Genomic DNA, 23,822 nt, shown 5'->3' on the forward strand with positions numbered 1-23,822 from the left:
ATTGTCTACAGTAGTAGTAAGGCATGGTTGGATTATGTTATAAAGGAAGTGATAATTCAACATTTTTTTAAAAAAAAAAAAAGGTTTGGGTGTAACCAACATGCCATAGTTTGTGAATGTGTTCACTGAGCTGGGAGGTTAATGTGTGTCTTTGTCTAGACACAGTACAGCAGTGCTTCACAGGAGGCTCCAAAGCACTAAAGGTGTCATCGAGCCGGGACAAAATGTCTGCTCATCAACCTCCCAGCTCGGTGAACATAACCACAATTATGGCATTTAGCACTTGAGCTACAAATCTTTACACAAACCCTAATCAACTTGGATTTATGAAGAGCAAATCATTTTGACAAGTCAGAGTTTTGTTTTTGAGGATGCACCTAACAGAATGAATAAGGAGAGCCAGTGGATGGAGGATGTTTGGATTTGCAAAATGGTTCCAGTAAGCTCCCATACAAGAAGTTAGTCAACAAAATTAGAGCATCTGGCATGAGGGAGAATATACTGGCATGAATTAAAAATTGAATAAGAGACAAAAACCAAATCAGAATGAAGAGATCATTCTCTGGTTGGCAGGCTCTGACTTGGAGTAATTTGAGTCTTTGTTCAGGCCCCAGCTGTTTACAATCTAATATCTATGATCTGGCTGTGGGATTAAATGTAATATATCCAAATTCACTGATGACACAAACTTGAAGAATTGTGAAGAGGGTACAAATAAACTTGCAGGGAATTTAGATAGGTTGAGCGGACGTTAACATGGCAGATAGAAAGTAATATAGAAAAATGTGGAAGTTCTTCACAAATGCTGATCATTTCTTAAATGTTGAATGTGTGGGAAATGTTGATGTCTAAAGGACTTCCTGTTGATAAGTCACTGAAGGTGAACTTGCAAATGCAGTACGCAATTAGAAAGGCAAATGGTATTGGAACAGGATTTGAGTACAGGCAAAGTCGTCTGACTGGAACTTCAGCCTTGGTGAGACTGCACCCAGAGTAGTGTGGTCTGCTCTAGTCCTACCTAAGGAAGGATACATATGCCACAAATGAATTGCAATCCAGTTTCACTGGATTAATTCCTGGATGGCAGGCTTGTCCTGTGAGTAAAGATTGAGCGATTAGCCTGTGTTCTCCAGAGTTTAGAAGAATAAGTAGTGACTTCATTGAAACATATGCAATTCTTACAGGACTCAAGGGTAGATACAGAAAGGATATTTCTCCTGAGTGAGGCATTTCAAAACAAGGTTTGGAATAAGAGAAATACCATTAAGACTGAAATGAGGAATTTCTTCACTAAGGGCAGTGAGTTTTTCAAATTCTTTGCCCCACATGGGAAGCCCTTCATTGAGTTATCAAGAGACAGAGATTGGTAAACTTCTAGACATTTATCCCTAGATCCATTGGATATGTTTCGTATAGGAAGGTGGTGTTAAATAGATGGTCAGTCTTGATTGGTTCCTCACATGCTGCATCCAACTCATTGTGAGAAGAATAGTGATGTCAACTTGTTTTGGTTTCAGAATTCCGCCCTGGGGAGCCATGGAAGGGTTTTCAAAACATTGACCCTGAATCTGACCCGTATGCGACGCCAGCGAGCATGATAAACAGCTCTGCAGCACCCCCATCCCCGGACTCAGAACACCAACTTCTCAGGGACAGGAGCACAGGTATGTGGCTGACAGAAGATAAGTCAGTTTTGAATTTTTAGTTTTGCTTTAAATTAATGGCTGGAAAACTTCTTTGGGATCCAGTAATCCTTGCATTGTCTCTCTTCATTCAATAATTCCTGTTTTGGAATATATTTTAGGATTGCTAGTGTAGGAATAATTAACTCAATTGTCCCTTTTTTACCAAGACTGCAGTATTTTTTCAACTTTCCACAGAGATTAGTCAGTGCATCTTGTGGCAAGGGCACTTTCCATCTTGCATGGTACAACTTTGCATCCTTAGTGATAGTACAGAGATGACAACACTGAGCTTAAGTTGAAAGAGGCAATGAAGTGCCTTATAATTGTTCAAGCTGGCAACTGTGCTTGTGAGAACGCTAACATATGTTTGGTACTGGCAATAAACTACAGCTTTAATGTCATAATGTACAGCATAGAAACAGACCATGGTTTGCATAACGATTTATAACTTTGGTGCTGGTTGTTGTAGTTGTGGGTATTAGCTGAGCTGGGAAGTTGATTTGCAGATGTTTTGTCCCCTATCCAGGTGACATCTTTGGTGCTTTGGAGTCACCTGTGAAGCACTGCTGTACTCTCCTGCTACAACCAGCTATCCTGAGTTTTCTCTCTCTCTCTCTCACTCACACTCACACTCTCACACTCACTCACACTCACACTCACACTCACACTCACACTCACAAATTCAAAGGGGACAGCACAATGACCATAGGACAAGCTAAACTCAGGACAGCTGCAGAATTTCTAAAAGCATGGTAATCATCCACTGTCTCCATGCATGGACCCAGACCCAAAATACCAACTACTACTACACACAACAGCAACCAGAAGCAGCAGGAACAGAACCAAATAAATTCCAGAAGAGACAGTACAGCAGCGTTTCACTGGAGGCTCCGAAGTACTGAGGATGTCACCCAGACGGGACCAAACATTTGCAAGTCAACTTCCCAGCTTGGCGAACAAAACCACAGAAACGGACCCTGCGGTCCAACTTGTCTGTGCTGAACAGGTGCCTTTTAGATGTTCATTCCATACATACACCAACCTCTGTGTTTAAAAAAAAGTTATCCCTCAGGTCCCTGTTCAAAGGTGAAAAGGAAAAGATTTAAACTTATGCCCTCTAGTTTTGCCCCCGCCCAGAATAAACTTGGCAATTCACCCATTCATGATTTTATAAACTTCTATAAGTTCACCCCTCAGCCTTATAATGTCGGACATTTTAATAATTTCTTGCACTTTGTAAAACCAGTACCATCATTACCTGATTCTGTGATGTCGCATTGGGGAGAAATTTTATTTGGCAATTTATTGGATTTAAGTGTATATGAGCTTGGAAGTGTCTAAATTTAGTGATTGACTCAAAGTTTGTGAGAAGATTTGTAGCTCGGGTGCTCGTTGTTGTGGTTCTTTTAGATTAGACTTACAGTGTGGAAACAGGCCCTTCGGCCCAACAAGTCCACACCGACCCGCCGAAGCGCAACCCACCCATACCCCTACATTTACCCCTTACCTAACACTTAATTGGCCAAGCTAAATTGCCAAGCTCACCTGACCCGCACATCTTTGTGACTGTGGGAGGAAACCGGAGCACCCGGAGGAAACCCACGCAGACACGGGGAGAACGTGCAAACTCCACACAGTCAGTCGCCTGAGTCGGGAATTGAACCCGGGTCTACAGGCGCTGTGAGGCAGCAGTGCTAACCACTGTGCCACCGTGCCGCCGTTCGCCGAGCTGGGAGTTTTTATTGCAAACGTTTCGTCCCCTTTCTAGGTGACATCCTCAGTGCTTGGGAGCCTCCTGTGAAGCGCTTCTGTCATGTTTCCTTCGGCATTTATAGTGGCTTGTCTCTGCCGCTTCCGGTTGTCAGTTGCTGTCCGCTGCAGTGGCCGGTATATTGAGTCCAGGTCAGTGTGTTTGTTAATAGAATCTATGGATGAGTGCCATGCCTCTAGGAATTCCCTGGCTGTTCTCTACTATCGTAGTGCAAGCCAAACAGCGTTGTCCCAGTCGAATTCATGTTGTTTGTCTGTGTGTGTAGCTGGTCGTGTCGTTTCATGGCTAGTTGGTGTTCATGGATGCGGGTTGTGAGCTGTCTTCCTGTTTGTCCTATGTAGTGTTTTGTGCAGTCCTTGCATGGGATTTTGTACACATGCAAGGACTGCACAAAACACTACATAGGACAAACAGGAAGACCGCTAATGATCCACATCCACAAACACCAATTAGCCACGAAACGACACAACCAGCTATCCTTAGTAGCCACACACACAGACGACAAACAACATGAATTCGACTGGGACAGCACTACTATTATAGCGCAAGCCAAACAGAGAACAGCCAGGGAATTCCTAGAGGCATGGCACTCATCCACAGATTCTATTAACAAACACATCGACCTGGACCCAATACACCGGCCACTGCAGCGGGTGGCAGAGACAAGCCACTATAAATGCCGAAGGAAACGTAACAGAAGCGCTTAGTGATTGACTCTATGACAAAGTATCTCATTGGTGGTTTTAAGTCCCATCTGGTGGAGTAGAAAAATAAGAATAGTCTGAAAGAATGATGTTGCTGGTCACCTTTCTTGGGTACGTACGACACGTATCAAAGAGCAGTCATTAATTCTGCATGATGATTGTAATTCGTGTGAAAGTAGTATGTGAAATTTCTATACTGTCTCTGCTTGAAACTGTTGACCATTGAAGCAAAGCCCTGGTTGTTAGAAGCCTGTCTTTTTGTATTGCCGTTGCAGAATTAAGCTGAGAGTTAAGGTTGATCTCTCTTGTCTGTCACAGGGTCCAGTTCCTCCCTGAACACCTCGCTGCCTTCACCCGGTGCCTGGTCCTATAGTGCCTCAAACAGCTCCTACAGCACCGTACAGAGCACTTCAGGTAGGGGCGTGCATTAAATCACTCACTGCCTGAACTTTATTTTCAGAGTGCACTGTGTACCTCCAATAACAGTTATTGGAAGAACTGTTGGAGAACAAGACCAAGTTACTTACCTTTATCCATCTTGTGTGATATGAAGCTTGCTACAGATGGCTTTTCCTAAAAGGTCATTAAACATGCATTTATCCAACACTTTTAACATATCAAAACTTGAAAAACATGACCAGTGAAGTTCTTAATCTAGTTACTGACACAGATTTGCGCAATCGGAATAAGATCAAATAAGTAAATAGTATCTCCTTGGTTCAGCTACACAAAGAGAGTGGCAATTCTCCTATGGTATTTTTAAAAAAATGTTCACAGCGGAACCCCACTGAATTCTTGAATTTCAATGATACTTCTAGGGGAGCCGAAGCGTAGGAGAATTGTCCATCGGAGTCTTAAATTTGCCAGTAATTCCCTCAGTCTGTTTCGTCAGGATTCTGCTTAATCCTGATACTCAACTCCCATTTATGTTGCAGAAACAGCTGTCTACTCATCAGAAAATCAGGGCCTATGTTCCTTTAATCTTTCTGCCTATCTTCTCCCTTCCCATTTGTTCCTGTTTCATTCAACTACTTTGTCTTTCTTCAGCATTGCAAAGCAATTTGAGTTTTGCTGTGTCTTAGAAGGAAGTCGAAGCAGTGTCTTTGAACATTTCTTAAGACAGATTTAGATGCTACTTAGGCAAGAGCATCAAATGTTAGCAAAGACATATCTAAATTCAAAACACAAACCAATTGCCCATAACCTTATTTGAATGATGGAACAGGCTCGAGAGGGCCAAATGGTTTACTTCTCCTGTTTTGGATGTTTATACAATGTTTGGTTAGTTCACTTGTTCCTTGCCCTTCTACCTTGTCTGACCTAAAACTATAAGACCATAAGAAATAGGAGTGGAAGTAAGGCCATTCGGTCCATCGAGTCCACTCCACCATTCAATCATTACTGGGCATTTCAGCGCCACTTACCCGCACTCTCCCCGTATCCCTTAAATTCTTAATCTCGCAAGGAATTATCAATCGCTGCCTTGAAGGCATCTAATGTCCCTGCCTCCACTGTGCTCTGTGGCAATGAATTCCACAGGCCCACCACACTCTGGCTGAAGGCATGCCTCCTCATTTATGTTCTAAATTGACCCCCTCTAATTCTAAGGCTGTGCTTAACAGTTTTCCAACGTCCGCCCTTTCTAAGCCATACATCATCTTGTAAGTTTTTATTAGATCTCTCCATAACCTTCTAAACTTTAACAAATACAATCCCAGGATACTCAGCCGTTCATCGTATGTTAGGTCTACCATTCCAGGAATAATCTGTGTGAATCTCTGCTGGACATGTTTCAGTGCCAGTATGTCCTGCCTGAGGTGCGGGGCCAAAAACTGGGCACAGTATTCTAAATGGGGTCGAACCAAAGCTTTATAAAGTCTCAGTAGCGCACACTGCTTTTACATTCTAACACTCTTGAGCTAAATGACAACATTACATTTGCTTTCTTAACCACAGACTCCACCTGCAAGTCAACCTTTAGAAAATCCTGTACTAGCACTCCCAGATCCCTTTGCACTTAAGCTTTATGAATTTTTGTAATAGTCCATGCAAGTGTTCTTTCTTCCAAAGACTTGATTTTCACTCACCATCATGGCAAATCTTTAGTCAAGATATCATCAACTTTCTAAACAAGTTTCTAAATCACTTTATTTGAAAGGGCCAAAATCAAGACTTTCTTTCTTGTACCTGAACCTTCAGTGAAAATATTTTCAGTATTGTGTAGTATTTCATGTGTTCAGAGATCCCATCATAACCCAGTCTCACCATTTCTTGTTCTTGTTTTGACTGGGTTTGATCCATATTCCTGCAGCCAAGTTCAACGACTTCAAGTCAACGTGGTCTCCAGATCCAATCGGACATCCCAGGATGTGGAAGAATCAGATGTCATCTAAAAACACTAACCCGCCAACTCGACCACCACCTGGACTGACCAATCAGAAGCCCCCGTCATCTCTTTGGGGTAGTGGTGCACCCCGTTTCAGCAGAGGGTGGGGTGTGCAGGACTCGCGATATGCCCTGAGTATGTACCCTGCTATTGTATGTATTTCATCTCATTCTGTTGTCTACCACATCTTTTCTCCCCACCTCCCTCACCCCGCCCCATACACACACACACAGACACACACACACACACACAGACACACACACACACACAGACACACACACACACACAGACACACACACACACACAGACACACACACACACACAGACACACACACACACACAGACACACACACACACACAGACACACACACACACACACACACACACACACACACACAGACACAATCATATATGATGTTAGCGATTGTATAGCCATTAAGAGGAAATGTTAGACTTTGGATCAGTGAACAGATTATATTCCCTAAAGAAAAAAGACACTCCTGTAACACTACCATCTTGGCCCCAGTCCGTATGCGCCTGGTGGTCAGAATGATGAGTACATCTATGTTGAACCTTTAATGCAGTATTTGAGGGAGTGGTGCATGACCAGAGGTGTTGTTATTTGGATCACACGTAAAACCCTCAGGTGGACTTAAAAGGTGATGTTGGTAAAAAATCAGAAGATTCCTCAGTCAATACTTCCAGAACAGATTTACTGCTTTGCTCGTTGATATCTGTGATATGTTGCTGCATTTGAATTGGCTGTTTCATTTTCACATGTAGCAAAACTGCACTTTGGAAGTAATTAATTAGCTGGGAACCACTTTGGGACTGCATTTTAAAGGCTGAAGAGCACTTTGCGGTATGCTGAGGATGAGAAAATGTTATGGTTATGTTTTTTCTTATGTTTAGCATTAACTAATCGCACTCCTGATTTACGTCGATGTCCTTTGGCACTCTTTAATCTTGTTAATGCCTTTCAATCTGGGCTTTGGAATTCTGTGTCAAATTATGAGCTCCCATCAATCACTTGACAGGGTCATTGAGTGACTAGTTTTTTTCTGAAGGAAAACAGCTTTTTGAAAACACGCTTAATTTTCTCCCTTTTCTCTTTAGGTTCAAACTGGGGTGATGGCAGTTCGGGTGGATCTGTTCGGGTCAGCTCCTGGCTTCTTCTTCATAATCTCACTCCACAGGTACAGGAATTCTATAAAATGATTATTTATGAGAAGCATATCACAAAGGTACTTAAAATTCCTGCTGTGTTTGCAGTTCTGTCAGGATTTGGGCAAAATATAATAGTTAACATCCAGTTTGATGTGTAAACAAATGCATTTTCAATAAATGGACAAGAGTAGGAGATCTCTTCACTGCTAATAAATCTCTCTCTGTTGTTGCATGAAGGCAAACTTGTGGGGAGCAGTGTCATGTAGTGCTGTGGTTGGCTTCCTAAATAAAGCATAACAAAAAGGAAGCAATTTAAGACAAGACAGAGAGCTGGAGAAATATTTTAGGATTCCGTTAAGTTTGTTCTTAATAGGACAGTTAAGTTATACAGTATTGAGCTGGCAATTTGAAGCCTCCATAATGTGTTATGCTTGCCCGATATCATCATTGGTAGAGTGATGACAAAATAAATATTGTTTAATAGCGACAGTCTGGAAGTTGCTTGTCCTAATAATAAAAGCAGTTCATATTGCTAGATTAAAGCAAAGCTCTTTGTACCAAAAGTCTGAAATAAATAGAACTACAGAAGATCATCATCATCAGTCACTCACTAATGGGTATGATTGTCCACCTAGGAAATTCTGTGTCACTAGTCATGGATTCTGTGGGTCCTTGGGTGGCTGATGAGCCCGATCCTAGAGCTGCATCTCTGACCACACATTTGGCAGATGTTTCCGGAATTGGTCCTTGGCCTTGAGCATTGGTATTCCTTTCTCTGGTTCCTTTCCATACTTCCTGTTGTGGCCGGGTGTTCCCAAAGAATGGTATCCCTTCATACTGAGAAATGCAGAAGAAACCTCTTGATGATTGAACAGGGGGCAATTAATGTTTATATATTAAAGCGTTGAGCTTCTTAATGACCTTTCTGTCATGAATTGTTTTTTAAGAAACAAATTGCAAATGCATGAGAAAGATGTTTCTTTTAAGATCAATTAAAACAAAACTAATGACAATACAGGTTGCAAAGCAGAAAAGACTTCTTTGATAAAAGGATAGGCCTTATTGAAGTGCAAGTGAAACCTCTATTGTTTGTTGACTGATACCATTGATCTAAGAATTGTTTTAATGATCAAACATTTAAAACACTTTTGATGGATGACTTGATAAATGTCCTGCACAGTGTGATATTGAGACCATTGGTCTGTGTTTGACCTCCAGGCCCATAATATTCATAGTGGCATTTGGCCCCAGCATCTTTTGATTGAAGAGGGAAGTAGAGTAAGGGACTGGGGGAGAAATGTGATTTGACAGTGATGTCCCTGAGGTAGAATAGACTGTAATTATAGTCGAACTAGATATAACAGAATAGTTACTTGGACAATTCTTACCCTAACTGGGCTCAGTATGTGGAAAACAAGTTTTTAAAAATAATTGCCTAAACAAGTTAAACATACTTCTTCTTAGATCGATGGCTCCACCCTGCGAACAATCTGCATGCAGCATGGCCCGCTGATAACATTCCACCTGAACCTGACACACGGCACTGCACTGGTCCGATACAGCACCAAGCAAGAGGCTATCAAGGCCCAGACTGCGCTGCACATGTGAGTTCCTGGCTTTGATATGGACATGGTTCTTCCTTAATGGCTCCCTCCACTTATGGCCCCCTACCCAGTGGCACTGTTCTCTAGTCAGGAAGGTGTGAGCAGTCTCAAACTGCTAAAAGTAGGCCTCCTTTCAAACTTCTGTTTAGAGAAACAAAACATTTTGACAAAACAATGTTCCCAGGGTCATCTTTATCTAAATTAGCAGACCCGTGTGTGAACTGTTAGCAGAAATTAAAAAAGATTGTTCTTTGTTAGCTATCAATACTGGTAATCTGGAGTGAATGGAGAAAATTCTGGTAATCTACAACAGATCAGCCATTGTCTGAAATAAAACATGCAGCTTAAAACTGCTTGGTGCATTTTCAATAGAGTTTGAAACACAGTCCCGTCTCTTTTCTTCCAGATACATGTGGTACATTATGTACAGCATTATGTCTTGATTCTCACTCTTCAGCAGAATGGTTGCTTTTCAACTTTGGACAATAGCTGTTGTTGCGATTCCAGTGTCCTTGAGGCAATATTCAACATGAGTTAGATCTACTGAAACCTTTAGTGACTTTGTGTGAACCTTCCTTGTTTGAATGATCTTACCTTGCTACTTCTCTTGAGTGAGATGACCAAATCTCAAATGCTTGTGAGGGTTCACAGCTCCTAAGTTCTTGATTATGCAAATTAAAAGGTTGATGTTGATCTCAATTAAAATCCTATTTCCAGATGAAGAGGTAAGAAAAATTAGTGGAAAAGAAAAAAATAATAAATGGAAGTGCTGGCAGCACACCAGATAACATCTGAAATAGTTTTAATGCTGAATATTTCTCTCATTTTCTGAGTTTCTCTTTCTTATTGCTTCCCTTCTAAATAAAAACACAATAAAATTGCATATGACACAAAGGCAGGAAAGACAGTAGCTTGCAGATCTTGATGTTTACAGGTTTGAGGGGCTCTAAGTGGCCAATGTTCCTAAATTCCACAAGCCACGTGTAATTCTGACCTCAGTTTTTTTAATATTTTCTTTCAGGTGTGTGTTGGGGAACACTACCATCCTTGCTGAGTTCGTCAGTGAAGAGGAAGTCAACCGCTATTTTGCACAAGGTCAGTTATCAACACCATCCCCAGGCTGGCAGACACTGGAGACAGGACAGAGCCAGATGGATCCAGTTGGGAGCAGCCTTCACTCGTTTGGCGGGCGGTCTGGCCTGGGACAGTGGAACAGTGCCGGAGGAGTGGGCAGGGGTAGCGGGAACCTGGCAGGAGCCTCACTTTGGGCAACCCCAAGCTACACGGCAAGCTTGTGGGGAGCCCCGAATTCCGATGATTCGCACCGAATGGGCAGTCCGGCCCCCCTACTACCTGGTGACCTCCTGGGCGGAGGGGCTGATTCAATTTGAACTTTTAAGCTTTCAACCTTTGACCTGTGACCTCGTGAACTTTTTTGAACAGCAGCACTAATGTGTTTTTTTTCAAACTGCAATAAGTTTCAAAACAAGTTTAAAAAAAAGGAGAAAAAAAAGAAAAAAGTGAAACAAATTAAGGGGGTCATCCACAGTCTCTTTTGTGCACATAGACACCTCCCTCCTAATTTTCGGCTACTTTTTTTTAATCAAAAAAAAACAAAAAACAAAAAAAACAAAAAACATATCACACTTCAAAATACTTGAATCATGAACGCCAACATTAAAAATGTGAAGTACACTTTACCATCAAAAATAAATAAGTTTTTTTTAAAAATAGTAGTATAGTTTTTCCTTACATGATTTCCCCCCCCCCCCCGCCCCCTGTATTGAGAAGTTGTTGCAACAGGACATTTACTGAATACACAAAACAGGCTTTTTAAAACTTTTTTTTTGCACTGGGCACGTTTCCGTCCTCTAACATGCAATAGCGGAGACGCGACAGAACCTCATGTATTAAGGCTAGTGATTGACCAGGACAGATACTGAACCTAGTGGTTGCTTATGTACATGTTATAGGACATTATTATGCACCAGTACCAGCCATGTACCCTTTACACACCATATGCACCTGCCTTTCACTAGGCATTGTATGTATTAATATCACGCATGCATCATGTGGCGGAAGAGGAACCTTAGCACAAAATTCTCCAACTGCTTCCTAATAAATAAAGGCACAATCAGGGTTAATACCAAATCTCACAGATCAGAGTGTGTTTCAGGTTTGATTTCTGGTCTGTGCTGATTTAGTTTATCTAGGCCACAAAAGGCAGCAATGGTGTAAGGGTTGCTATTAATCTTAATGTCCCTGTCCCACCTCGCTCCCCCCTCAAAAGCTTGGCAGGAGGGATGGTAGAAAAAATTGTCCAAGATTCTCATTTGTGATCCCTATCCAATAACCCTCGTCAGTGGGTTTGTACATACTAGCTGTGGGTGGAGACAGGGTTGGGCTCAGTTGAAATGCCTGCCCTCTGTGGTTGAATATCCTACCAATACTGAATGTCTAGGGTCCTGGATAAATAATAGCTTTTTGGGAGAGAGAAGGTGGCTGCTGAAGCAATGACTCAGCAGAACTAAATGCCTTCAGTAGGGGCAGTGGAGAGGTGGGGGGGGAAGAAGAAGAGCAAGTTTTTCAGCATTAAGTCCATCTTCCAAACGATGAGTGGAGAGCTGTATTTACATCAGAGCTGCTTTGATTTAAGGCTTCGGGCTGAATTAGTGTTATTGCTCCACAGAAATTTGCTGTCTTTACTACAAGGCGATACTATTCCACTTCCCTCCTCCATTGCCTCCCTCATCCAACCAAAAGTTGTCTTAACTAATATCAGTTGATAATTAAGATGCTCCTAGCCCTTCACTACTATGCTACTTATTTTGTGCTCTATTTAAAGTCTGCTTATTATATTTTTCAATAGTAAATTTTTACACATCCAGTTATATCACAGCACATCCCTAAAACATGCTGTGATGATGTTGCCGCATTTGACGGTGTCATCTTATCACTATCGCTGCAGCTAACTGATCTTGTGCTGTCAGTAGTTTATCACGCGCTATTATTTAGCAACGCAATAGTATTTTTTTTCCTTAAGTGGGCAATGTGCTGCCCTCAAACTGCTACACTCAAATGACATAAGCACTTAAAAATAACGTAGGTTAGAAAAATTAGTGTAGAAGTTTTCAAGTTAAATTTACGTGTTGCACTCAGTTCCAAAGTGTTGGGGGGACTTACATTGTGTACTGTAACAAGCTTTATCATTTTGTAAACTGGGGGTTCATGGTGGGTCAGTCATTTCCCCCACCTTCACCCCCTTGAGGTATTCAAAACACTTAGCTAATCCAATGAAGGTATTGCCGTAATGTAATAAAAATAACTCCTATGGATATAGTCCTCCCTCCTTTTGTATATGTTTTTGTGTTTTTTAATTTTAGATGTAGCTATCCAATCAGCTTGGCTGGCTTGAGCCTTCCTATGTTCATCCATACTGCCTGTAAATTGACACTTTCACAAAATGGCTGGTAGCTTCCCACAAACTCTCATTGTTGTAAGTTTGCAATACTGGTTTACAGCCAGCTGTTTACATCCCACAGTCTCTGGCATCTCCACTCTTTAAAAAGAGCTTCTCTGTAACTGCACAGGGATTTTGGAGTCAAAGGAAGCTCTGGGAACGAGCTTGCTTTGCAGCTTATAATGACCCTTGCTGGATGTAACTCATTCCTTTCAGTGAAACCATCATTTTATTTCTTTGATTAAAATCCATCTGTAATAGTGAGCCAGTTTGTGGCCATTCTGTATACTTGCTGATCTGAAGTATGCAAACATTTTATTTCTGTAAATCTTGGATAAGGTTATATCAGAATTTGTAGGAATAGCTTTAACATACTGTTTACACCATATGTAAGAACATGTCTGCATTTCTGTGTGGAGCCATGTTACACATGGCACAAAGGGGCCATATCCAAGGCTCTTCACAGATCTGGTGTGACTGACATCGAACAAAAGGTCCAATTTAAAATATAAAGCAAAGATGTTGAAAGTGTATTTCTTTAAAATGTTAAGTCAGGTGCATATTATGAAAGGGTATGTGCGTCTGTCTCCTGTGAATTCCTCCATTAATAACTTTATCACTGACCTAGCCTACTGGTGACCTTGTTGATTGCGTGAGGCTACACTGAAATTAATCACTTGATCAGTTGAATTGTGTGTACAAAGACACTGGGGACTGACACACACCCTTTATACCTGCACACGTTTACACACTTGCTGAGTCAGACAATGCGCACCTCAATGGGCAGCAGAATATTCACAGTTCTGCTGCTGCACCGGCTGGTACTGGGTCCCATTTAAAAGTAGATAATTACCGAATACAAAGAGAAGGGACAGTACCTTTGTTCACTGGTCGATCACTATATGAAAGATTATAAACGTTTACTTACAAATGTTGTTCAGTTTAAAAAGTGTGTTTTCCTTCTTTTCCCCTTGTTTAAACCCACTTGGGTGAAAACTAGTAAGAAAATCATTGACTTGTTTAGGAAACTATATGAAAAAAGTTTTTAATGCTGTTCTAAGTATTGCACCTTTTTCTGTTTTAATTTTTTAAGAATTGTCCTCATTGTTTTGCTGTAGGTGTTGAATTTTTCTTAAAGCAATGTAGTATGGCAGTGGGATGGAGGAGGGGGTGAACATGGAAAATAAGCAATGACTTGCGTTGGGAGGAAGGAGTGGGAGATTTGACATCTTTCATCATTCGTCTTTAACTGCTGAAGAGATTGGATTTGGAACCACGTCAGTGTCACATCTATTAAGTGACCAGAAGTGGCTGCAATTAGAAATTGCTGCTTTAATTGTGTTTTGGATTGTATTCAATTAGCCAACCAGTTCACATTTCCCCTGTTCACCCAGACTTGCGGTCATTTTGCATTTGCCATGCCCCACCCCAATCATATACACACTACCCACCTCCCTCGTTTTGTTGACGTGTGTATATGCACACCAACCCATACACGTGTTCACTCCTGTGTGCTTCGTCTTCTTCCAGCACTTTGTGGAGTTAAATCTTGAACATTAGGGAGATGCCCAAATGTGTTTGGCCTTGTCCTGTTTACATAACCTTTAGGGCTGTGTCGAGAATTATTGAGTCCAATACTTTGAAGAGTTTTGCATTTTTAAAACGAGATGACCAGTTTCAGATTGAACAGACTGGTAACAATTGAGTTTGGTGGAACAGGGATATACTCTATTTTAGTGTTGAGTGCTGTATCTGACCCAGCTGCCCAGACCCTGTCCAATAGAGGAGACGGGTGGATGTGGTAATAGTCACCAAAAGCTGCAAATTTGTTTTTGCTCTGTTTATTGACTGAGGCAGTGTTTGTATTGACTAATCTAAAATGAGATGGATTAGGAAGGAAATTTACTCATTATTCATCGCACTTTGTTCACATTTTGTTTTGGAGAAGTTACGTTTGTGGAAGCTAAGCAATTCAAGTGAACTGTACTGATTTTCAAAAAAAATCTTGTTTCCAAATATTGTTGGCACAGTCCTATAAATTCTCTTTCCAAGGCATAGAAAAGTCAGAAATCAAAAGAAAAGTTGAACCGTTCTTCCATCAAACAGGATTAAAAAGACCAAAAATATGTGTTTTGTATTTTTAGATGGAGTAACTCTGGGAGCATTTGACAGTGTTTTGTTTCTAATTTAATTAGCATTTTTATTTTGTTCTGCTTCTATAATTTTTTCCTCCTAAAATTTAAAGTTCTCAGGAATTTTTAGGGGAAAAGCCAGTTCCCAAAATGTTTTTTTTAAATAAAGAGGGAATTAAAAAGCTAATGTCTGACTCTGAGATTTAGACTTTTCAGTCTTTGTTGCACCGGTTCCAATTCTGTCTAATAACTAGAAATCTACTTAAATGGTAATACCTCATTGCAGTCCTGTTAGAATATTTGGATTACAAGCAATATGCTTCCACAAAAGTTAATGTGTATTCTGCCTGATCTGGCAAGAGCAATTCTTGTTATGCTGGTGGGATGTGGCAGAACTGAGGTGTCCTACCAATTCTTTCTCAACATGCCAAGGATCATTTACTAACTTGACAATTTTGTTAAAATATTGGACTCTGGGTGTAAATGTCCACTCAAGGCTGTGTACATCTGCTTTTTTGTCTGAATCTTCAGGCAAGCTGGTTCTGAAATCCAATCTGGATTTGGGACCAGTCTGCAGGGCATTCAGTGTTCTATGTATACATACATTGGTCCATTTCCAGCTTCTGAGCAAAATGTCTAAGAAGTTTTATTTTCAGGCAGAATATTAATGAAAGTAAGCAGGACAATTCTGATGTAAGCACAATGTTTTTATCTACCCCATTCCCCTCACCAGTTTGAGCCGTTCCATCTTGACAGGGCCATTTCCTGTGATATTCACAGGACCTGGTCAAAAGAACTGCAAGTAGTTTCTCAAGCTGTTCAGTCACTGCTTTTTTTTTCCCCATGCCTGCAGTGTTTCAGAAAGATGGGACTTCAGAGAGTTGCATGGGAGGATCGCTAGTTTCTACCAAGTTGTGGACCTCGCGCTGTGTTGTGCTGTTGCTGCTGCTTTATCTACTGCCACTGGTTAATGTTGAATCATGCCAATTAAAATGGGGGGGCCTTTTAACAGCAGAGTTCTGGGACTTTGCACTAATGCCTGTAATACTCCCTAATATTTCAGTTTGATCCAAAACCCTTGTTTGGCAGAAGTAGGAGCCAACCTAGAGTCCTCCTTCACTGTGGGGAATTTAAATAAAATATAAAGATGCATTATGTAATAATTTTATACCACTTTGCAGAATAACATTTGTTCAGGATTTCCCCTTCATGAACGATGTCTGGGAAGTAACTTAATGATTTGAATCTTCCATTACAAAGATTTTATTAAAGTAAAATTTGTTCTCATGAAATTTTAAGTACCATAAAATAGTTGATACTATGGACAACTGGTATGAGGAAGTATGGTGCGAATTGAGAGGTGTTCCTGACTGGGTGCAAGTCTCTCGTGGAAGATAAGTCATTGTGCAGTAAAGCCAGCTTAAATTAATGTAACATATAACCATTGGTTGTGCTTGTAGGGTACTGGAGTATGACGGTGTGAATTGAGGCGCCCTTCCCGGGCACATTTTACCAACTGGAATAGGTTTAAATTCTGCTGATAACCCCAAAGTGATCTTGCAGACACGTTTTACAGTCCCAGTCCCAGGAGAAACCAGACTTACAGCTGTACAAAGCATCTTGAGGACTGGGGATAGGGAGACAAACTGCCTGATTACATGTATGCCAGTAGTCTGTGTGCAGTCTGTTGGAACCAGGCAGAGGTCAGTTTTGTTTGGTTGTTACTAAAGATAAAGTAAGAAAAGACTGGAAATACACTATTAGGAAAGAAGGTATGACAAAAATCAGGTGATCCATTTGCAATTTAAAGAAAAGGAAAGGTTAATATTTCAGTATGGAAACGAAAAATGCATTCTTGTTTTTTTTTTCAGATGTGAACTAAATCAGCTATACATTTCAAGGCTGCTTTTTTATTATATTTATTCTTTGTAGTGATTCTGTAAATTCTTTTGTATTCTGGTAGGTTTTTCTGCAATTTAGCCCTATTCGGAGTTCTGATCCCAGATTGATGGCAATCTCTCTATTACATAAGTAACATTAATTTGATCTATGCAGATCACTGCACCATGACCCCAGAACACTGGTTACTGACAGGTGCGTTAGGAATGGGGCATGAAGGATGCTTTTTCAAATCCGATATCTGTAATGTCAGCTCCTGAAGCAATGCCCATGTTTCTTGGAAGGCGTGGGGTATCTGGCTGTTAGGAAATGGGTGACAGTGAGCTTCCTGCCTTTCTCAGATCTTTGAATGTGGAGGAACCTTCAGGACACAAAGGCCCTGGGAGAAATTCAGGGGTGGAAAGATCCAGTGTGGTGTCTGCATAGTTGATGAAAAGGTATTTTGAAGTCCATCAGGAATTTGGCTTGTATCATAACAATTTGTTTTTTTAGCGTGCAGTACCATTATTTACATTGTAGCTATCATGCTATATTTTAAAGTTACTGTCTACTTGGAAAATGTTATTTTCTGCAATTGATATGGCTTTGCTTTATACTTTTCATCAAATTTTATTTTTCATGTTTGAATGCTAGTCTCTTGATCTTCCCATGATCCACGTTTTGCCCTCCTTTGGTGTCCCTACTGTCCTGGTCCCTTTGTGACACTGGTGCTCTACCTTTCTCACTGGAACTTTGTAGCTGACTGTAATCGCAACAACCAAAGGCCAAAATTACACACACACACTTGGTTGCTGAGCACTTTTTGGGCAGATCTTTTGCTGCAAGCTTTCCATTTCCCTGAAACTAAATAATGAAAAAAAGCTAATTCCATGTTACTGATTAAACGTCCAAACTTTTCAAATGATCCCAGTGCATATTATTGACTGACTTTAAAGGGTCATTGGACCCTCATTCGCCTTGCATTCAATTTCCCTTGGAGACCCATAGACTTTGAATTGGACCAATTTAAAATGTAGGCGTGCCTTCAAAGGGCACTCAGCACTTCAGGTCCTTGTTTTTGTCTTATCAATCAGGTAGGCTATAGTCCCTGAACTGCATTTTGATAAAGTACAGTTTTAGCATTTACGTTTTTTAATGTCGTATTTATTGATTTTAAATGGTGTAGGGCCACAGCACGAGCATTCACGAGCCAGTGTTGTATTTATTTCCCATTTGAAGAGGGTAGTTTTATGCCTTGATATCAAAAACAGTACTGTTAGTGGAGGGGTGAGATCCCTAAATGAAGTTGAAGTCTCATTCCAATCTCTAAAACAAGAGTGCTCCAAATGTACTCTGGAAGTTGATTAGTCATGATGTATTGTTCCTGGTTGCATAGGCTGTTGGGGTAGCATTGATTGGAATGTGGAAGTAACTGGCAAGGAGAATGTTGCCCAGAGAGCCAACGTTAGGAACTGCATGGTTACCATCCTGGTTAGGCACCAGAGCTGTGCTAAGCCTTCAAGGTGAATGCAATGTGCTGCTGAGAGTTTGATTGCACAGTTGTAAGTATTTCAGTTAATGTGTGTGCACTTTTGTAATTGGTTGTAGTGTCAATCATAACTATTGCTTTTAAATTGGTTCCTTTTTAATGCGTGTTGCGGTGGGAGAAAGAGAGAGAACTCGAGACCTAACTAAGTTAGAGTATTTGGAGTTATGTTGGGATCAGATACCACATCTTTCTAATGGGAACAGTGCCATTGTACAGCCTGATTCCTTGATTTATTTCTGACTTTGACCGTTTGGATTTTCAAAGAATATCGCACTTTGGTAATTTGTGATGAGAATCTCTGCCTTTTGAACAAGTGTATGTCTTACTAAACTGAATCAACAGTTGTGACTGAGAATTGTTGATTGGTTGCTAACTTCTGCTAAAGACAATATCAAATGATCCAGGTCATAGCTGTGTTCTGTCAGGATATTCCTTCTGTCAGCACTGCAAAGTATATTCATTGTTTGTTTACTATTTGGTAAACCGAACACAAAAATGAGAATTTTGATAACATTGTTGGGAGTTGTGTGGAAAGCTGTAAAGTAACAAAAAAAACATTCTGCCGTCTGCCTTGACTGTCCTTCAGCTCCCCCTTCACAATAACATTATTTTAAATGTATCAGCATCTGAGGGTGTAATAGCTATGCCTCTACTCAATCATTCTCCCTTTTTCAGAGTCAACAATTGGCTTTGCTTTGGAAATTTCCTTTAAAGCAGTATCGTTTTCTAAAAACAAAACTTCGAATTTCATTGATCTAAAAGTGTATTATATTGCACAATATCTTTAGTGTATATTAAGGAAGAGTTTTTTTGTGTTAAGTATTAAGAATTTTGTTAGAGCAGAGAGGTGACTCAAACTTGTAAAAAAAAAATTCCGTTTTAATTGCATGTGATGTGTATCTTGCTCCTTGCAATTCCACTTTTTCCCCTTTGTGGCAGTTTAAACTCAGAATTGTAGGATGGGTGCGTGCTGTACTTTTGAGTAGGTATTTGTCTTTCTCTCTCTCTCTCTCTCTCTCTCTCTCTCTCTCTCTCTCTCTCTCTGAGTTGAATCATGCCCGAGAGAAGGAATGTCATAAAATTGTTTTTTTTTTGTAAAAGTTTTTGTCCTATGTATCTTCTAAGTTCACCAGCTCAGCACCAAATATAGAAAGTGAAATTCCTCTGTGTGTGTGTGTGCGCGCGCCCGCGCATGTTGTTTCAGTGCTGTTGTTAACCCATGTTAATTTAGGGTTTTAACTTTGGTTGTGTGTGTATTATTTTGACAAGGTGCTGACAATAGTGTGCGAGGGCCTCCAGCCTCTGTTTGCGCTGTCCCCAGGATGTAGCTGTCTGCTCCCTCTTCCCTCTGCTTCACTGCATCATAATACTTTTTTTGTTTACATGATATTTGGATTGATTTAAGACCGGTTGATCTGATGAAGTCACCCTTGCCTCATCCTCCCCTGCCCCAGTCTTCTCTTGACCCACCCACCCCAGTCTTGCCTCTCTACACATTAACTTTGTGTACAAAATGAGCTGCATTTTGCCTGGACCCATTGTGGGGTTCTGTCTTGTACATAGAGGCATTAAAAAACCATTGTGGATTGGGGTGGGGGGCATGAGGGAGGTGATTGAATTACACTGTTTACACTTGCCTGATTCAATTGCTGTGACTCAGTGATTTTTAAGAAAAAATTATGTTGCTGCACCATGATGACATTCAACAATAACACTTCTTTGCTGGAGTTTACAGGGTGTATGTTACCATGGAACATTTATTGCCTCGTAAACTGGGGTAAGAAATTATCAATGAAACTGGACTATATGGCAGGGAGTTAAATCGACTCCCTCCCCTCAAAGTTGCAGAATGGTCTTGTCTGGGATTTCAGCCTTAGTTGGGTATTGGTGCAGCAGTCAGTTATACGCAGTGCAGTAAGGAGGCAGCATATCGGAACTGCTCAGGAGAAGTTGAAATTTTTTTTCAGTTGCAGTCAGTTCAGATAAGTGATCTGTATATAAACCTTTACAATGTTATCACTCATCTAGGGTAGAATTTGGCAACCGAGAAGGAAAAGATGATTTAAAAAACTTACTCTGAAAGTACTGTGAATTATATATATTAAAAAAAACTTAAATTCTGTGGTTCCAAGGATTTCTCGAATTCTGTTTTTATAAATGAATCCTAATGTTATATAATAAGCAATTTAGAACATTTGCAGAGGATTTTGCTGATATGTCTTACATTAAGCATGTGCGTATTTTGATAGGTTTTGAAGAAAAAAAAATATATGGAACTCGGTGTTCGGGATAATTGGTCTGTTTGTTATTTGGATATCTGACTTCCTACCGTGCCTGCCCCGGTACCAGTTCAGTATTGGTGCTATCAGATTGTTGCTTCTTGTATTGTTGAATTTCGGCATGGCAAACCTGTAGCACACGCAGTGGGATGCCTGGCTCCCCAGGCATGGTGGCAGTGACCTTGAAATTGCCTATAGCCTCAACTGACCTGTCAGTGCTGGGTGAGAAGTTCTCAATTCATTTTGAGCCAGTCCACGCATTGGGTTGCCATGGGTAACTCACTAATCCATCTTTTCGGGGAGGGAGGGGTGGGGGTTTGGTGCTGGGATTCGGTAGGAGATGAGGATGAACTTGATGCCATTTGCTGTTCTGTGAACACACCTGCCCTGCCTGGCACAGTGGTTGACGGGGCTTTGTGCAAAATTATCTTGTCATCCAAACTCCTTTTCTTCTGGGTTGAAGGTAGGTTTTGTGACGGTGTGTAGTTTCGCAGGGAAGTGGGTGTGAAAGATTTCAGAAGGAAAGATTTTTTTATATATATATATATATATCTGTGTGATTTATATATGTATGTATAAAATGCACTGTTGTCACTAGGATTACTTAGCGTATTGGTGCCAATACACTATAGGAAAAATAAATCTTTCTTAAGCCAATACACTTTATAATGCTCCTAATTCATCATTTAAAATTGCTCCTATCACTATCAGCATTGATCAGGAATACTAAAATGTCACCCCAGTATTATACAAATCTGGTTGTATGAACACTCAGCATTCTACATTTGGGAAGGCAGGATCTAGATTTGTATAGCTAGATGTTGCTTTCACAGTTCGAGGCCAAGGTTTTCCACAATCCCAGTGACAACGCAATAATCTATAAACAAATTATAACAGTGAGTGAGAGAGAGACACACAAGACTAGCATGTATCAAAGAAAATGAATGTATTTCATCATTTAAAACAAAAAATGACCTGCAAAAATTTGTTTAAAAGGATACTGACTTTTTAACCACAGCTGGAGGGGTGGGAGGGAGGGGGGAGGAGGGAGAGAGAAGAATATCCCATTAGTGGGAGCCATTGCCTTTTAATTAGAAAAAAGAAAATCTGAGAACTATGCATTCTGTAACCAGGATAGGTACTTAATAAGAGAGAAAAAACAAAATCACTGGTTCATTAACAAATTGTGTTGCTCTATGTAGTTTGTACAAAATAAGCTGGAGAGTTTCCATTTCTTGGTCTGGCCATAGCTGGTACTGTATCCCCGTCGCTGGAATAATAAGGGTGAATTTCTTTTATATATCAGAGCAAAATATTAAAGTCTGTCATTTCATTGAAACTGAAAAACAAAAAGTTGTTCTAATAGGTATATATATAAAGAATTTTGAAATTTGCTTTTATCCGTGGTTTGTTTTAAAGATGTGATTGTAATTGTGCAACACAGTTGCTTCAGTGGACTACATAATTTTTCTTGAAAAAAAGAATAAACATGTTGTGTTTGGCTGCTAAGCATTACCTCTGGTGTCTTGTGTTTTTTTTACACATTTTGGAGATGAATTGCACCATACATTTGGGGTTATCAATCCTCCAGGGTTGTCCTGGAGCTGGCAGGAATTGAAGATTAATCTCCAGGGCACTGCTGGGAGTGTCACCCAGAAAGAAAACAAAAGTGAGCATTTTTAAAAATTCTTAACCATAAACATATAGGAAAGAAAGGCTGTTTGATGGTAAAGAATAGTCACATTGGGTAATATTCCATTTCTGATTGACTCGCTGAAGGTTTGGGATTGCAACAGTTGGTATGTTGGGTGACCAGTGGTCAGTGTGTGGGTTGGAGCAGTTGGAGGGAGGAGACATGACAAGTTCTCCAGGGATATTTCAAGCCAGAGTTGGCACTCTTTGGTGCTGATTAGAATCTTCACCGAGTTGCTCAGAGACAGCAATGTTCAGTTATTCCAACTGCCCCTCAAGTAGTAGCAGTGTGTGTGAAATTGAACCAGGCACTGGAGGAGAAGTCTTGGGTTCCATCAGGGGCAACTTAGATTTGGCTTCAGGAACTTTGGCCCATGAAAGAAAGGCCATCTTGGAGAGGGTCAATCATGACCGAAGAGGGATGACATTGAGTAAAGAAACTTATTGACTCATCTTGGTTTATTTTCAGTATGGGGGTTTCACTAATAAGGCATTTTGCTGTGATAAAATGGTTTTGGTGTTCTGAACTAGAGTGGGTCTTTTATTGATCAACAAGAAAGCTCAGCAAAAATATCAATCTAGATTTGCCATGCAATAGATGGTGAATAGAATCCCAGGACTAACTTGTAAACTGTGGAAAGAAATTGGAATAGAAAAACTTTTAAACTTTACCCCTCTAGGGTGCCACTTTCCTAACAGAAATGTCTGAACTACAGAAAAATATGCTGATAGCATCACCAGGGTGGCATGGTGGCACAGTGGTTAGCACTGCTGCCTCACAGCGCCAGGGACCCGGGTTCAGTTCCCGACTCAGGCGACTGACTGGAGTTTGCACGTTCTCCCCGTGTCTGCGTGGGTTTCCTCCGGGTGCTCCGGTTTCCTCCCACAGTCCAAAGATGTGCGGGTCAGGTGAATTGGCCATGCTAAATTGCCTGTAGTGTTAGGTAAGGGGTATGGGTGGGTTGCGCTTTGGCGGGTTGGTGTGGACTTGTTGAGCCGAAGGGCCTGTTTCCACACTGTAAGTAATCTAATCTAAACCTGTTGAATGCAAGAGGCCTTGTTAGGAAATTTGGGTCAGGCAAAGCAGTAAATTAGCGTGGGAACATTTTAAGAGTGTCGTCCAAGACAAGCCAGGAGTATTAGTGACTTTGGCTTTGGTATTGAATAACTAGTCTGGTTCAGTTTAGTTTCTAGCCAAAAGTGTGACAAAGATGCAAGTCCTGGAGATTTATTTGTTGGTTGAACAGTGGACTTCCCATCTTTAATGTAAAGGCTGTACTTCTGTGGACTTTGCATATGCCTTTCTCAAAATCTGATCAAATTGTTAGGGTGCATAATAAATTTGCAGATGTATGTTATTTGGTGATTAGACCAGTCTTCCTTTTGCTAAATGATTATTGTACATCATCCCTCATCTATGGACTATCCTTCAAAAGTATATGTGGAGCCTGTTAGACAACCGTCTGCATAATTCAACTCCTACAGTTAAAAGTCGAAGACTGTGGTGCTGGAAAA

General features: G+C 40.7%; 1 protein-coding gene across 7 annotated transcripts in view; it reads left to right on the forward strand.

Annotated features, from left to right (window-relative positions):
* Window positions 1-22,093, forward strand: part of tnrc6ba (trinucleotide repeat containing adaptor 6Ba) — a 210,812-nt gene extending 188,719 nt beyond the window's left edge. For all 7 annotated transcript variants that reach the window (XM_060849553.1, XM_060849554.1, XM_060849557.1 and 4 more), the window contains 6 exons: window positions 1,518-1,664; window positions 4,479-4,574; window positions 6,472-6,681; window positions 7,663-7,742; window positions 9,178-9,317; window positions 10,339-22,093. In XM_060849553.1, coding sequence (XP_060705536.1) covers window positions 1,518-1,664; window positions 4,479-4,574; window positions 6,472-6,681; window positions 7,663-7,742; window positions 9,178-9,317; window positions 10,339-10,708 — 1,043 coding nt within the window. In that variant the 3' untranslated portion in view covers window positions 10,709-22,093. The remainder of the gene's footprint in view (window positions 1-1,517; window positions 1,665-4,478; window positions 4,575-6,471; window positions 6,682-7,662; window positions 7,743-9,177; window positions 9,318-10,338) is intronic.
* The last annotated feature ends 1,729 nt before the right edge of the window (window positions 22,094-23,822 follow it).

This window comes from Hemiscyllium ocellatum, chromosome 33, assembly GCF_020745735.1.
Source record: "Hemiscyllium ocellatum isolate sHemOce1 chromosome 33, sHemOce1.pat.X.cur, whole genome shotgun sequence".
Lineage (NCBI taxonomy): Eukaryota > Metazoa > Chordata > Chondrichthyes > Orectolobiformes > Hemiscylliidae > Hemiscyllium > Hemiscyllium ocellatum.